This window comes from Eubalaena glacialis, chromosome 1, assembly GCF_028564815.1.
Source record: "Eubalaena glacialis isolate mEubGla1 chromosome 1, mEubGla1.1.hap2.+ XY, whole genome shotgun sequence".
Classification (NCBI taxonomy): Eukaryota; Metazoa; Chordata; class Mammalia; order Artiodactyla; family Balaenidae; genus Eubalaena; species Eubalaena glacialis.
The window spans coordinates 212259253-212275833 of record NC_083716.1 but is presented as its reverse complement, the minus strand read 5'-3'; the positions used below and the strand labels follow the sequence as shown (position 1 = coordinate 212275833).

Below are 16581 nucleotides of genomic sequence, written 5' to 3'. Positions count from 1 at the left end.
CGTTAGAGCCCTCGAGCCACAACTACTGAAGCTCGCGTGCCTAGAGCCCGTGCTCCACAACAAGAGAGGCCACAGCGATGAGAAGCCCGCACACGGTAACGAAGAGTAGCCCTCGCTCGCAGCAACTAGAGAAAGCCTGCGCACAGCAAGGAAGACCCAACACAGCCAAAAATAAATAAATAAATATTTATTTATTTAAAAAGGAAAACCAAAAAGAAGGAATGTTATCTTTTAAGGAGTTGCCTTGTTGGTGCTAGGAGAACGTTGCTGTTTATGGTTGAGCAGGTATTCTTGATGATGGGGGAGTTTTGGTTGATGTATAATGCAGATACACAATGCAGGGGGGAAAGGGGAAGCCAAAGGGCAGAAAAGAATTTTTATGTTGAAATTTTTCTTGCCTTGCCATAAAATATGAATTTTATTTCACATTTTGAACATGAAAATTCATTTGTTCCAAGAGGAATGCCATAGGAGTTAAGCAGAGGTGGGTTAATGATTGCTTCCTGTCTTCATGTCAGTTACTGAATGGCCATCAAAGACAAGTTGAGAAAGAGAACCAGAGGCTGGTGTTATGATGGTGATCTCCGGGTCCTTACCCAGTCTCCTTGTTTGGGAGAGTTTGGTCTACATGGCCACCAACCAAATGACCTCTTCTCATTTAACCAAGCACGTATATGATACAAACGCTACATTAATTGTCAATACTAGGAAGCAAACATGTGGGTAGTAAGGTCAACAGTTGACTGGACCTCAGACACTAGCAAAACTCTGGAATTGGACACTGCCATTGTAACACTAATTTGGCGTCTCAGGAGACATAAAATTAGAATTACGAAGGAGCAGAGGGCTTAGGGGACAGCACAGTTCTGTTTTCTCTCTTTTGCTTACTCATCTCGCCTATTATAAATGCCCATCAAATAGATCAAATGCAGGGTGCTTGTGTCATCCTACACATTGAAAGTTGCAAATGCTGAACTTTGATGTGAGTGTGTAGGCTTGTTGTGCTGAGCATTTGAAAGAGGTCCCGTGGACTATTACAACGATGAATTTCAGACGAGGGAATAACGCTCATATCCCCCAGACATTTACTGAGTAAACTTTATGGGCCAGTTCATTTTTCCAGTTAGTGAGAACACAAAAGTAAAGATGGGTGGCAGGGCGGTGGGGCGGGGATTAACATATACACATTACTATACATAAAATAGTAAACAACAAGGACCTCACATATAGCACAGGGGACTATACTCAATAACCCATAAGGGAAAATCATCTGAAAAAGAATAGATATAAATATATGTATAACTGAATCGCTACACCTGAAACTAACAAAACACTGTAAATCAGCTATACACACACACACACACAAGGAAAAGAAAGGAAAAGAAAAGAAAAGAAGAAGGAATAAATCAGAGTAGTGTTTTTCAAAGTTTGGTCCAAGAACAACCTGCTGCTGCCAGTTAAAAATGCAGATTCCTAGAGTCTTTTCCAGATCTAATGATGCAGAGTCTCAGAAGAGGGTAGAGCCTGGCAATTAGCATTTTTAATAAGCACAGGTGATTCTTAATGCACCCTGGAGTTTGAAAAACACTAGATGATTTCTAAAGTTCCTTCCAAATCTACATTTTTACCACAAAATGGCTTTGTGGTGGAGACATTTTTCAGGCATCTTTGAGAGGATTGAACATCTTTGAGAGAGACAAATGGGCTGAAGTCATCCTCAATAATGTCTCACTATTACTAATATCAAACGTTTATTCAGTGCTCATTTGTGCCAAGTATGTGCCAAACACATTAGACACATAATCCCATTTATTCAGGTCCATGTCCTTTAGCCAAAAGCCACCAGGCACACCTGTTGTGAAACAAAGGGGTTTGTTACTGGTTACAGTGATGGAGAGAACATACACCATGGGGAAGCATGGACTGTCTCCGTAAGAGGGTTAGAAAGAACTATGATAGGATTTCTACATTGGTTGGGTGACTTGGGGAAGTGCCTAAAAAGGCAGAAGTTGGACGTCTCTGGTGGTCCAGTGGTTAGGACTCCGCACTTTCACTGCAGGGGGCACGGGTTCAATCCCTGGTTGGGGAACTAAGATCCCACATGCTGCTCGGTGCGGCCAAAAAAACATAAAATAAATAATACAATAAAAAGCAGGAGTTCACTAAATTGGATGTTGTCAGACAGCAAGGGTAATTTTATGATTGGATATCTTAATAGATCTACTCATGGGGAAGGGAGCAAAGAACAAGGATTAAGCTGCAATTGATAAAGAAGTAGCAGTTAATCATTTTGGCTGAGAGAGGGCCTGTGTCTGGTATTTTGTGGGTGACACATTCGCTTTGTTTTTGCCTATGCTTAGACAAAATTATGAAGTCCCTTATTTTGTCTCATTTCATCATGGTCTCAGGGTAACCTTGCCTCAGTTGGTATTTTGTGACATTTTTTATGTCTAATAGGGAAATATGGCCTAGCTCTGAGGGCCAGGCCAGCTTCCAAATATCAGAGGCTGCTGGCCCTTTCTTTCTTTCTTTCCTTTCTTTCTTTCTCTCTCTCTCTCATTCAACATACTATATCCCATGAGATAAGTATTATGAAATAACTCCTGCTCTGAGAGGTTGTGTGGCTTGCCAAGTTCATGTGGTTACTAAGTGGACATTCTGAGTCCATGAAGCTTTACTGCCTTCCCCTGGTAAAGGGAAAGCAATCTATAAAGCAATATACTTCTCAGTCTTGAACTCAATGGTCATAAAAACCTTTCTTTTGGTTCTTATCACAAGTCGGCTATGAGGGGCTGGTTTCCAGTTATATGAAGTGTACTCACCAAAGAGGAAGTTAAAAGCTATGCCTTAAAGCATTGTCAAAACTAGCAAAAATCAGAATCCAGATTTGTGTCCTGTACTGGATTGACAAGTCCTGTGAAGAAAGCAGTTTTAAGATACAGTGGTCTCTGTGGTCCAGAAAAACTAGTGCTTGTGGCATTCTGCTTCACCCACAGCCTCTCTGGAATTCTGGGGCACTTACGTAAAGACATAGATTTTTTCCCCCATAATACACAGGGCATAAATGAATCATATGTATACAGACGTGAGTTTCAGGTCAAAAGTTCAGACTGATGTGCTGCTAAATTTATAAAACACTAAGAATCCAAATAAAAGCAACTCTAGGGACTCATCCAGAACCCGAACAGGACAGCGTTAGAATATACCAGAGAATGAGGGCAGACTAGACAGGCATTTCCACTGAATGCAGCATGTAAAAGCGATCCATAAAATCCCCTTACTCACCCCCGGGGCCCCTTTTGTGTTGTTCTTGCCAACACAGCAGCCGTCCTGCTATATAGACCCGCTGCGCTGCCGGGGCCCCATCACACTGAACTTGCATCATCCGTGTCAACCAGCCATGGGGAAGGTAAACGGAGCACAAGTGAAATAAAATGGAGGGGGGAAAAATGCCTCTGTACAAGATCTATTATGGGGAGCAAATGATTTAATTTTGAATTATACTCTCTTTGTAGATCACCTTCTACGAGGACCGGGGCTTCCAGGGCCGCTGCTACGAGTGCAGCAGCGACTGCCCTAACCTGCAGCCCTACTTCAGCCGCTGCAACTCCATCCGGGTGGACAGCGGCTGCTGGATGCTCTACGAGCGCCCCAACTACCAGGGCCACCAGTACTTCCTGCGGCGCGGCGACTACCCCGACTACCAGCAGTGGATGGGCCTCAACGACTCCATCCGTTCCTGCCGCCTCATCCCCCCAGTGAGTGTGGCTCTGTCTTTGCCTTCCTCTCTCTGGAAATCAAAGCCATTAAAAACTGTCATCCTTCAACCAAATCGTTCCACCTGGAGAGCAGAAAGGGGGAGTGACCCCAATGCATGCAGTCCATTCTAGAAGGGTGTCCCAGATAGCAAGCCGTTCTTCATGAACTCTGTGGTGGTTTTCTTAAAATCACATATTCCCAGTGTTTCATGTTTTAAACGGAATCAAAAATGAAAAGACCCATTAACAAAAAGCAGAACATAGAAGAGACTGAAGTTATCATCTGTTCGAGTTATAATTTCTTTTTTTTGTATTGAAGTATAGTTGATTTACAATGTTCTGTTAGTGTCTGCTGTACAGCAAAGTGATTCAGTTATACATACATACATTCTTTTTTTTATATTCTTTTCCATTATGGTTTTTCACCAGATACTGAATATGGTTCTCTGGGCTATACAGTAGGACCTTGTTGTTTATCCATTCTATATATAATAGTTTGCCTCTGCTAACCCCAAACTACTCCCACTCCAATATATAATTTCTTTTTTTTTTTTTTCAAGATATAATTTCTTCAAGTGGTCATTCTAAGCCATATCAACTCAGAAATCCAATAGATCACAACTTATAAATACAATCTGGTTCTGTTTAATTGATAAAAATACTTTTGCTTGCTTTGGCTTACTTTTCTATTTGATTATCCTCCTAGAGAAGACAGGCCCCCTGGCTTCTATTCTGATTTTGTAGGCAGTACCTATTAGCTCACCTAGAGGTAGAAATTAGAGGAAAGGCCACATCCAAAACTAAACTTTGAGATTCAGTCTTTCCTAGAGAGTGATGGCAGAGTTCTTAGAAGAATGTGTAGAAGTGCGGGAGCATGAGATATGGTGTCATCCAAACAGAGCTGCAAGAAGACCATTCCTGCTGCTGAGGGAATGAGGAAGTGGAGGGTAGGAGGCCAGAAAGGAAGCTTAAGAGTCACATAGGTTGAAATTTGAACTGAAAATGAAGTCATGAAAACAGAGGTAGAGAAGATGTGTCATCTTATTTTTTTTACAAGAGCTTAATAATCCATAGTATGCATGGGAACCAAAACATTAGTCTTACAGAAAATAGCTAAATGTTGATTCCTTTATAACAAGGGTAATATATCAAATGAGGTTTCACTTTCCAATGACGCTCACTTTTCTCCTTTGAGAGGGACATTCTCTAATAACAAGCACTAAAATGATCAGTTTTATTTTAGACAAACCTAAATTCCCAAGGACAGAGACTGGTGCATAGCAGTTGAAGAGCTGCTAAGTTCTGTTCCTAGCTTAGCCCATCCACCGTGAGATTCACGGCTGGGCGATGGGGACCATGAAGGCTCCTTAACTCCGCAACACGGTTGTGGTGAAAGCAGACTTGGACTAAGGGAACTTTAATTTCTCTCTATTTGTGTTCACTTACTTTTTCTTTTCTGTCTGCCACCCTAGCACTCCGGCACTTACAGAATGAGAATCTATGAGAGAGATGACTTCAGAGGACAAATGTCAGAGATCACAGACGATTGTCTCTCTCTTCAGGACCGCTTCCACCTCACTGAGATCCACTCCCTCAACGTGCTGGAGGGCTCCTGGGTCCTTTACGAGCTGCCCAACTACAGGGGAAGGCAGTACCTCCTGAGGCCGGGGGAGTACAGGAGATATCTTGACTGGGGGGCGATGAATGCCAAAGCTGGTTCTTTAAGACGGGTGACAGATTTTTACTAAAGTATTTTCATTCTCCATTTTTCTCCTTTAGAATCTAATAAAAGATTTAGCTTGTGTTTCTGGCACTAATAGAGTCCTGCCTTTCTTTTAATCTATTAGGACTTTGAAAGCAATAATGGCACTTGACCAGACATGACAACATATGTTTTCAAGATGGGGAACAACCTCCTATAAGGGGAATTAAGTAGAGGATATTATTGCCAGCATTCTTTTAAAGGCTAGGCCATGTAGGCTCAAAGTTCAGTTCAACTGGGCTCAACCCATTCGTGGTTAATCTTACAAAGATATATTTACAGTTACAATAATAAACAAGTACTTATTGAAACACCTCAAGTTATCCCTCCAGGTTATCCCCACCATCTTCTCTATATAGTCCAAGTCTTAATTGATAAGGAAAGCCATTCTCATCTAGACTCTTACTATAGCTCCATAAACAAACAAATAAATGAACTGGTCCTCTTACCTACTGCACTCCTTATCCTTCTAACAGCCTCCATCCCTTTTCTCCCATTTCCAATACCTCATACCTCCATGAGATTTCCCAATAGAATTCAGTGTCTCTTTGCTATGTGTGCTTTGTACAAAATTTTCAGGATTTTTACCAAAAACCACATGCACATAGGAAAACTCTGCCTCCTATCATTTTTTTTTCGGCCATGCTGCATGTGGGTCTTAGTTCCCCTTCCAGGGATCGAACCCACACCCCCTACAGTGGAAGCACGGAGTCTTAACCACTGGACGGCCAGAGTAGTCCCTGCCTCCCATCATTTTAATGGGAGTAAAGTACTATGACCATATATGAAAAATAAGGGACTTCGGTGGTGGCGCAGTGGTTAAGAATACTCCTGCCAATGCAGTGGATATGGGTTCGATCCCTGGGCTGTGAAGATCAGACGTGCTGCAGAGCAACTAAGCCCATGCACCACAACTACTGAGCCTGAGCTCTAGAGCCTGCACGCCACAAGTACTGAAGCCCATGTGCCTAGAGCCTGTGCTCCGCGACAAGAGAGGCCACCACGATGACAAGCCCACGTACCATACGAAGAGTAGCCCCTGCTCGCCGCAACTAGAGAGCCTGGGTGCAGCGAGGAAGACCCAATGCAGCCAAAAATAAATAAATATTTAATTTAAAAAAACAAAAAGAAGGAATGTTATCTTTTAAGGAGTTGCCTTGTTGGTGCTAGGAGAATGTTGCTGTTTATGGTTGAGCAGGTATTCTTGATGATGGAGGAGGTTTGGTTGATGTATAATGCAGATACACAATGCGGGGGCGAGAGGAGAGGCCAAAGGGCAGAAAAGAATTTTTATGTTGAAATTTTTCTTGCCTTGCCATAAAATATGAATTTTATTTCACATTTTGAACATGAAAATTCATTTGTTCCAAGAGGAATGCCATAGGAGTTAAGCAGAGGTGGGTTAATGATTGCTTCCTGTCTTCATGTCAGTTACTGAATGGCCATCAAAGACAAGTTGAGAAAGAGAACCAGAGGCTGGTGTTATGATGGTGATCTCCGGGTCCTTACCCAGTCTCCTTGTTTGGGAGAGTTTGGTCTACATGGCCACCAACCAAATGACCTCTTCTCATTTAACCAAGCACGTATATGATACAAACGCTACATTAATTGTCAATACTAGGAAGCAAACATGTGGGTAGTAAGGTCAACAGTTGACTGGACCTCAGACACTAGCAAAACTCTGGAATTGGACACTGCCATTGTAACACTAATTTGGCGTCTCAGGAGACATAAAATTAGAATTACGAAGGAGCAGAGGGCTTAGGGGACAGCACAGTTCTGTTTTCTCTCTTTTGCTTACTCATCTCGCCTATTATAAATGCCCATCAAATAGATCAAATGCAGGGTGCTTGTGTCATCCTACACATTGAAAGTTGCAAATGCTGAACTTTGATGTGAGTGTGTAGGCTTGTTGTGCTGAGCATTTGAAAGAGGTCCCGTGGACTATTACAACGATGAATTTCAGACGAGGGAATAACGCTCATATCCCCCAGACATTTACTGAGTAAACTTTATGGGCCAGTTCATTTTTCCAGTTAGTGAGAACACAAAAGTAAAGATGGGTGGCAGGGCGGTGGGGCGGGGATTAACATATACACATTACTATACATAAAATAGTAAACAACAAGGACCTCACATATAGCACAGGGGACTATACTCAATAACCCATAAGGGAAAATCATCTGAAAAAGAATAGATATAAATATATGTATAACTGAATCGCTACACCTGAAACTAACAGAACGCTGTATATCAGCTATACACACAGACACACACACACACATACACACACACACAAAGAAAAGAAAGGAAAAGAAAAGAAAAGAAGAAGGAATAAATCAGAGTAGTGTTTTTCAAAGTTTGGTCCAAGAACAACCTGCTGCTGCCAGTTAAAAATGCAGATTCCGGGCTTCCCTGGTGGCGCAGTGGTTGAGAATCTGCCTGCCAATGCAGGAGACACGGGTTCGAGCCCTGGTCTGGGAAGATCCCACATGCCGCGGAGCAGCTGGGCCCGTGAGCCACAATTACTGAGCTTGCGCGTCTGGAGCCTGTGCTCCGCAACAAGAGAGGCCGCGATAGTGAGAGGCCTGCGCACCGCGATGAAGAGTGGCCCCCGCTTGCCACAACTAGAGAAAGCCCTCGCACAGAAACGAAGACCCAACACAGACATAAATAAATAAATAAATAAAACATAAATTAAAAAAATAAAAATGCAGATTCCTAGAGTCTTTTCCAGATCTAATGATGCAGAGTCTCAGAAGAGGGTAGAGCCTGGCAATCAGCATTTTTAATAAGCACAGGTGATTCTTAATGCACCCTGGAGTTTGAAAAACACTAGATGATTTCTTTTTTTTTTTTTTTTTTAAATTGGTGAGTGACTATCTATTTATTTATTTTATTATTTTTTTTGGCTGTGTTGGGTCTTCGTTTCTGTGCGAGGGCTTTCTCTAGTTGTGGCAAGCGGGGGCCACTCTTCATCGCGGTGCGCGGGCCTCTCACTGTCGCGGCCTCTCTTGTTGCGGAGCACAGGCTCCAGACGCGCAGGCTCAGTACTTGTGGCTCACGGGCACAGCTGCTCCGCGGCATGTGGGATCTTCCCAGACCAGGGCTCGAACCCGTGTCCCCTGCATTGGCAGGCAGATTCTCAACCACTGCGCCACCAGGGAAGCCCCTAGATGATTTCTAAAGTTCCTTCCAAATCTACATTTTTACCACAAAATGGCTTTGTGGTGGAGACATTTTTCAGGCATCTTTGAGAGGATTGAACATCTTTGAGAGAGACAAATGGGCTGAAGTCATCCTCAATAATGTCTCACTATTACTAATATCAAACGTTTATTCAGTGCTCATTTGTGCCAAGTATGTGCCAAACACATTAGACACATAATCCCATTTATTCAGGTCCATGTCCTTTAGCCAAAAGCCACCAGACACACCTGTTGTAAAACAAAGGGGTTTGTTACTGGTTACAGTGACAGAGAGAACATACACCATGGGGAAGCATGGACTGTCTCCGTAAGAGGGTTAGAAAGAACTATGATAGGATTTCTACATTGGTTGGGTGACTTGGGGAAGTGCCTAAAAAGGCAGAAGTTGGACTCCCCTGGTGGTCCAGTGGTTAAGACTCCGCACTTCCACTGCAGGGGGCACGGGATCAATCCCTGGTCGGGGAACTAAGATCCCACATGCTGCTCGGTGCGGCCAAAAAAACATAAAATAAACAATAAAATTAAAAGCGGGCTTCCTTGGTGGCGCAGTGGTTGAGAGTCTGCCTGCCAATGCAGGGGACACGGGTTCGAGCCCTGGTCTGGGAAGATCCCACATGCCGCGGAGCAACTAGGCCCGTGAGCCACAACTACTGAGCCTGTGCGTCTGGAGCCTGTGATCCGCAACAAGAGAGGCCGCGACAGTGAGAGGCCCGTGCACCACCATGAAGAGTGGCCCCCACTTGCCGCAACTAGAGAAAGCCCTCGCATAGAAGCGAAGACCCAACACAGCCATAAATAAATAAATAAATAAATAAATAAATATTTAAAATAAATAAAGTAAAAAGCAGGAGTTCACTAAATTGGATGTTGTCAGACAGCAAGGGTAATTTTATGATTGGATATCTTAATAGATCTACTCATGGGGAAGGGAGCAAAGAACAAGGATTAAGCTGCAATTGATAAAGAAGTAGCAGTTAATCATTTTGGCTGAGAGAGGGCCTGTGTCTGGTATTTTGTGGGTGGCACATTCGCTTTGTTTTTGCCTATGCTTAGACAAAATTATGAAGTGGCCTTATTTTGTCTCATTTCATCATGGTCTCAGGGTAACCTTGCCTCAGTTGGTATTTTGTGAGATTGTTTATGTCTAATAGGGAAATATGGCCTAGCTCTGAGGGCCAGGCCAGCTTCCAAATATTAAAGGCTGCCGGCCCTTTCTTTCTTTCTTTCCTTTCTTTCTTTCTTTCTTTCTTTCTTTCTCTCTCATTCAACATACTATATCCCATGAGATAAGTATTATGAAATAACTCCTGCTCTGAGAGGTTGTGTGGCTTGCCAAGTTCATGTGGTTACTAAGTGGACATTCTGAGTCCATGAAGCTTTACTGCCTTCCCCTGGTAAAGGGAAAGCAATCTATAAAGCAATATACTTCTCAGTCTTGAACTCAATGGTCATAAAAACCTTTCTTTTGGTTCTTATCACAAGTCGGCTACGAGGGGCTGGTTTCCAGTTATATGAAGTGTACTCACCAAAGAGGAAGTTAAAAGCTATGCCTTAAAGCATTGTCAAAACTAGCAAAAATCAGAATCCAGATTTGTGTCCTGTACTGGATTGACAAGTCCTGTGAAGAAAGCAGTTTTAAGATACAGTGGTCTCTGTGGTCCAGGAAAATTAATGCTTGTGGCATTCTGCTTCACCCACAGCCTCTCTGGAATTCTGGGTCACTTCCATAAAGACATGGATTTTTCTCCCAATATACACAGGGCATAAATGAATCATATGTATAGAGACGTGAGTTTCAGGTCAAAAGTTCAGACTGATGTGCTGCTAAATTTATAAAACACTAAGAATCCAAATAAAAGCAACTCTAGGGACTCATCCAGAACCCGAACAGGACAGCGTTAGAATATACCAGAGAATGAGGGCAGACTAGACAGGCATTTCCACTGAATGCAGCATGTAAAAGCGATCCATAAAATCCCCTTACTCACCCCCGGGGCCCCTTTTGTGTTGTTCTTGCCAACACAGCAGCCGTCCTGCTATATAGACCCGCTGCGCTGCCGGGGCCCCATCACACTGAACTTGCATCATCCGTGTCAACCAGCCATGGGGAAGGTAAACGGAGCACAAGTGAAATAAAATGGAGGGGGGAAAAATGCCTCTGTACAAGATCTATTATGGGGAGCAAATGATTTAATTTTGAATTATACTCCCTTTGTAGATCACCTTCTACGAGGACCGGGGCTTCCAGGGCCGCTGCTACGAGTGCAGCAGCGACTGCCCCAACCTGCAGCCCTACTTCAGCCGCTGCAACTCCATCCGGGTGGACAGCGGCTGCTGGATGCTCTACGAGCGCCCCAACTACCAGGGCCACCAGTACTTCCTGCGGCGCGGCGACTACCCCGACTACCAGCAGTGGATGGGCTTCAACGACTCCATCCGCTCCTGCTGTCTCATCCCCCAAGTGAGTTCAGCTTGATTCCAATCATGCCACCTGAGTGTCCTCACTCTGTTATTGATGGGTTTTAGGGCGAGGGAGGTTTTCCTTTAAATACACCTAAGGGTTAAGTGGGCTTTGGGTAGCTGCCAAAGCCCAGGTAGATCCCGGCAGAAAAACAGCAGAGAATATAAGGAAGACTTCACTTAGGGAAAGAGTCAGTTTTGTTTTTATTCTTTGCTGCCATTAGGTCAGTCAAAGCTTGTCTGTAACAAATGTAGTATCACAATGGGATATAAAACAAACTTGCAAGTGGGAAGCTGTTTAGGCATAAGAAGGCAGTATTTCTAACAAATTAATTTTTACCTATAGTAAAGGAATTGATAATGAACAAATTAGATAGTTTCCACTACAGACCAGTAAAAATGGAAAATTCTGTTGTTAATATAGGCTATTCAAAGCTATCTTCCAATTTTGGAAAAGGTAATTTTTCTTAATTTGGAAAATCAGTTGAATTCTGGTTTCAGACTATTTAAACAAATTTTCCACCAAAAGATGTGATTTTTTAAAATCCTGTTTTAGTGGTAAATTTATGTGTATATGTATATAACTTTGGGAGATAATACTCTTATTAAAATATAGGCAAAATACTTATTGTTTTCCCCCAAAATGTAGGTTTATCACCTAGGAATCAAGAAATTATGGAATTAAGAATTAGGAATCAAGATATTTGAGTTCGTGATGGATTCTAACCCAGACCTTGAACTTCTTAAAAATTCCATCTCTCACATAAGAAATAGAAAATGAGCATTTGTTAAATGCTAGTAGAACACAGATCCATATGAAGCATTCACAGCAATTTCAGAGTCTCAGTTTTGACACTGACAATCTCATGCCCCAACCTGCCAAGTTCATCTCTTGTTTGGTTGCTTTTCCTGCTCTTTCTCTTTGTGGACCGAGCAGACAAGCTCCCACAGGCTGCGGTTGTATGAGAGAGAGGATCACAAAGGCCTCATGGTGGAGCTGAGCGAGGACTGCTCCTGCATCCAGGACCGCTTCCACCTGAATGAGGTCCGCTCCCTCCATGTGCTGGAGGGCTGCTGGGTCCTCTATGAGATGCCCAGCTACTGCGGCCGGCAGTACCTGCTGCGACCCCAAGAGTACAGGCGCTACCAAGACTGGGGGGCCATGGATGCTAAGGCCGGCTCTGTGCGGAGGGTGGTGGATTTATACTAAAATAGTTTCACACTACAGTTTTCTCATTTTGGAACGTAATAAAGTATTTAGTCTGTATTGTTGGCAATCGCTGGCTTCTGTTTTTCTTTCATTGTGTGCCAATTAATTCACCTGTAAATACTCCCTCTTAAAGATTGAGAAGTGGATAAGAGGTGGCGGGGTCTGTTCTAGAAGAGCATCAAGGTAGGATGAGTTTTGAACAAGGCTCAGAAGTGGGGGTGGAGAAAGGAGAGAGCCTGTCTGAGAAATAAAGGCAGATCAAAGGAGAGAGATGGGAGAGGGTGACTGGTGAGAAGGGAGGCATTCAGTTGAGGGCCTAAGGAACAGCATTCCAGGAGTTTCCATCTGACCCAAGAAGTAGTTGTAAGCCACAGAGTCACAGGTGAGTGGTGAGGGCAGCCCATTTGGAAAAAGCCTGATTAGACTATATAAGGAATTATACTTTTGTTTTCTTTCAAGCACAGTAATATATAACTAATGCCAGGGCTGCCATCAGCCATTGCCATACTTTTGGACTCAGCTGAAGACACTCCTTCTTACTCTAAAACAGCTCCTGACCAGGGTGCACCTCTTGGCCAGTACAGCTGCTGGACCAAACACTGAGTGAATATTAGAAACTGCACAGCTGTTCACAGTGCCCAGCTAATGCAAATAAATTAATGAGATACACATTAATATTTTAAATAGATTTGCCTGATATAGTGTACCACAAACAATAAAAAGTTCTTTACTACAAAAAAGCAGGCTCAAATTTAAAGGCACATTGAAGAAAGCCATAATTTCTAGAGCCCTCTGTTTGAAGTAAAATCTGCTTGCTCACAAGGGAAGCCCGGCATATTAAAAAAAAAAAAAAGAAAATTCTTTCATCAGTAGAAAATTAATTTATTTTTAACTTGAAGTTTTCCCTCCAAAGTGAAAGTCTCCCATAATCTTACTACTTTACACATCCTATAAAGAAAGAAGTGGAGGGGTCCCTCTGATCCCACACTTCATTGCTAGCCCTTCTGTACATTTGGTGAGTACCCTTCTTGAATTTTCCCTCATTTATATAGCTATCTCATGAAACACATATTTTTATTTCTTTACAAAAATGAAATCATGCTGTACCTATTAGTCTGCAACTTGCTTTTATCAATAAAATGTAATGTGGTATGGACATCTATCTAGGTCAGTACCTTATTCTGTTAATGGCTGCATTGTGTTCCGTTGTTGGAGGTTCCCTAGATTATTTAACCATTTATTCACTAGTGATTGGGCTTTTCCAATTTTGCTTTTCCAAACAAGGCTGCAACGAATATCTTCGTACATATACCTTTATCGACACACGCCATAGTTTCTGGAAGATAGAGACCTAGAAGTGAGACTGCCCACTCATAGTGCAAGTGATTTTTTCTTTTAATGGACTGCCCAATTATTAGCCACCAAGGAGCCTACCTTCTTTGAGTTAGGGACATCACCATTTACTGAGCACCTACCATAGGCTTGCCGTGTACAGCACTGGGGATGAAAAAACAAACAAAACAAACAAACAGAAGGCATTGTCCCTACTGCCACAGAACTCTACACAGAAATAATACTAAATACTGACACTAAACAATAAATACATAATCACTTTTTTTTGGTCAAGTACTTCCCAAGTACTAAATAACACATATGTAATCACTTGTTTATCAAGTGCTGTTGCTAAGAAGTTTTAAGGCATCCCATGACGCATTTCTAGGAGGAAAAATGGAGCAATATTTATTTATATATTTCTCGTGAGATGTGTTTTTATTCCTTAACATTTGGGGAGGGAAAGTGTTTTCTTGGCATGACATACACATTTAGAACCTAATTACATACCTTTCTGTGACACTTTTTTTTTTTCCTGTTTTGGAACAACACCTCCAATGAAAACAGTTTCCTGTGAATAGGAAAAAAACTGTTTTTGACACAGCAGACAAAATGTTGCATCTCAGGAGTAGCCAGTTCCAGCCTTTGGCCCTTTGGCTGGGGAACGGGAGACCAGAAAGGCACAGGTCACTGTTTCGCTATCATGACCTCCTCCAGCTGACCTCCTTTTTTCTCGCCCCTCCTCCCACCTCACCCCCACCTCCATCCCCTAAATTTCTGCCCCTTTATTCCTTTCTCGAGCCCACTGGTCTTGAGGTACAAGCCTCCATTGGAATCCTCCAATGTCCCTCCTGTCCTTCAGGAGAAATTTTAACAATCCAGAACTACAAAATCTGCCTTTTTCTTATGCTAAACATGCTTAAGACACACATACAGCAATTCTAATAACAATCCAAACATTTAATAAATGTCTTATTTTCTCTCTCTTTTTTTCTCTCACACAAAATCACAGGGAGCTTGCAATCCAACAAGAAGTGGACTTTTTCTTCTTTAGAATTCCAAAAGAGAAATGTTGAGGAACCAGGTTCCAATCACTTTTACAATCGGTTTTGTGCCTTTACTGGTGAATCATACATCTTTAGTAAAGGATTCTGAGAAGAATAAAGATTCATTATAGTTAATGAGAGTGGTAGTAGACAGGGATGAAAATGCTTGAGTAATTCTACTTTATTTAAAATGAAAATGTCATGTGACACAAGAAGAGTATGATAGTTTTCTAGCATAAGCTCCATTTGACAAACATTATCTTGAAGGTGAAAAAAAACTAGCTCAATCACATAAAAAGCTTATATATTGGACAAATTAAGCCTTTTATTTACAACACTTATGAAAATAACTGGGGCTAAATTAAACTTAGTAACACGTCCAGGGGGGTGGGATGAATTGGGAGATTGGGATTGACATATATACACAATTGATACTATGTATAAAATAGATAACCAATGAGAACCTACTGTATAGCTCAGGGAACTCTACTCAATGCTCTGTGGTGACCTAAATGGGAAGGAAATCCAAAAAAAGAGGCACATATGTGTACATATAGCTGATTCACTTTGCTGTATGGTAGAAACTAACACAACATTGTAAAGCAACTATACTCCAATAAAAATTTATTTAAAAAAAAACACATCCAGTGTCCCACAGTAAGAAGCAAGGATGGGACTGTAGCATGTCCTTTACTGCTATGCTTATCCTAATGTGGGGAGTTCTATGGAGGGATAACTTTCTATCTTTCTATCTTTCTTCCTTTCTTTCTTTCTTTCTTTTTCTGTTAGATCTGTTTTACTGAAGAATAGTTGATTTACAATATTAGTTTTAGGTGTACAACATAGTGATTCAGTATTTTTACAGATTATAGTCCTTGAAAACTTATTACAAGATAATGGCTATAATTCCCTGTGTCCTACGATATATCCTTGTTTCTTATCTATTTTATACATATAGTTTGTATCTCTTAATCCCATACCCCTAATTTGTCCCTCCTCCCTTGGAGGGATAATTTCTGGAATAACTCTAGGATAAGATTTTGAAGTATCAATATTATAAAAAAACAAGACCCCCCCCAACAATTGCTCATCATATTTTCACATTTTTAAAATCAAGGGGTTCTTAATATTTTAGATTTCCCAGACCAATTTTCCTTAAATAGGAACCAACATAGGGCTGCCTATTTTTATTTTGCCAAGCAAGGACATTTGAAATTAAAAACAAAACAAAAATTCAAAAGTAAGCACTATCTATTATTACATCATTTTATATTTTTAAAATATACATTTAAAAAAGAATATTTCAATCCCCTCAAATACACAAGTTTCTAATAAAGTGTGGTTCAGACCAAGAAAGAATGCTTGAGAATATTGCTTTGATTCATAGGCTTTTTTATTTGGCAAAAACTAGTAGAAACTGAGCAGAGTTTGAAGACTCTTGTCTGAGGTTCCAACTCAATACCTTCAAGGGTCAGGGAGATGATGTAAATACAGGCATACCTCACAGACACTGTGGGTTCAGTTCCAGACCATGACAACAGAGCAAATATCACAATAAAATGGGTCACATGAGTTTTTGGTTTCCCAGTGCATATAAAAGTTATGTTTAAACTATACTATAATCCATTAAGAGTACAATAGCATTGTGTCTAAAAAAAACCTATGTACATATCTTAATTAAAAATACTTTATTGCTAAAAGAGGCTAACCATCATCTGCACCTTTAGCAAGCCATAATCTTTTTGCTGGTGGAGGGTCTTGCCTCGTGCGGATGGCTGCTGACTGATCAGGGTGGTAGTTGCTG

At 41.6% G+C, this 16581-nt stretch overlaps 2 protein-coding genes across 4 annotated transcripts; both read left to right on the top strand.

The window, feature by feature from the left end:
- Positions 1-3400: 3400 nt before the first annotated feature.
- Positions 3401-5506, top strand: LOC133100394 (gamma-crystallin B-like). 2 transcript variants are annotated; one of them, XM_061204435.1, is made up of 4 exons: positions 3401-3409; positions 3516-3762; positions 4732-4741; positions 5248-5506. In XM_061204435.1, exons 1-4 carry the CDS (start codon positions 3401-3403, stop codon positions 5504-5506), a joined length of 525 nt encoding a protein of 174 aa, XP_061060418.1. The 2 variants fall into 2 exon arrangements, with proteins under 2 accessions (XP_061060418.1, XP_061060409.1); XM_061204426.1 differs by lacking the exon at positions 4732-4741 and having other exon boundaries at positions 3516-3758; positions 5231-5506.
- A 5326-nt stretch (positions 5507-10832) lies between these two features.
- Positions 10833-12399, top strand: LOC133100381 (gamma-crystallin C). Of its 2 annotated transcripts, none has more exons than XM_061204414.1 (3): positions 10833-10841; positions 10948-11190; positions 12127-12399. In XM_061204414.1, exons 1-3 carry the CDS (start codon positions 10833-10835, stop codon positions 12397-12399), a joined length of 525 nt encoding a protein of 174 aa, XP_061060397.1. The 2 variants fall into 2 exon arrangements, with proteins under 2 accessions (XP_061060397.1, XP_061060388.1); XM_061204405.1 differs by having other exon boundaries at positions 12124-12399.
- The last annotated feature ends 4182 nt before the right edge of the window (positions 12400-16581 follow it).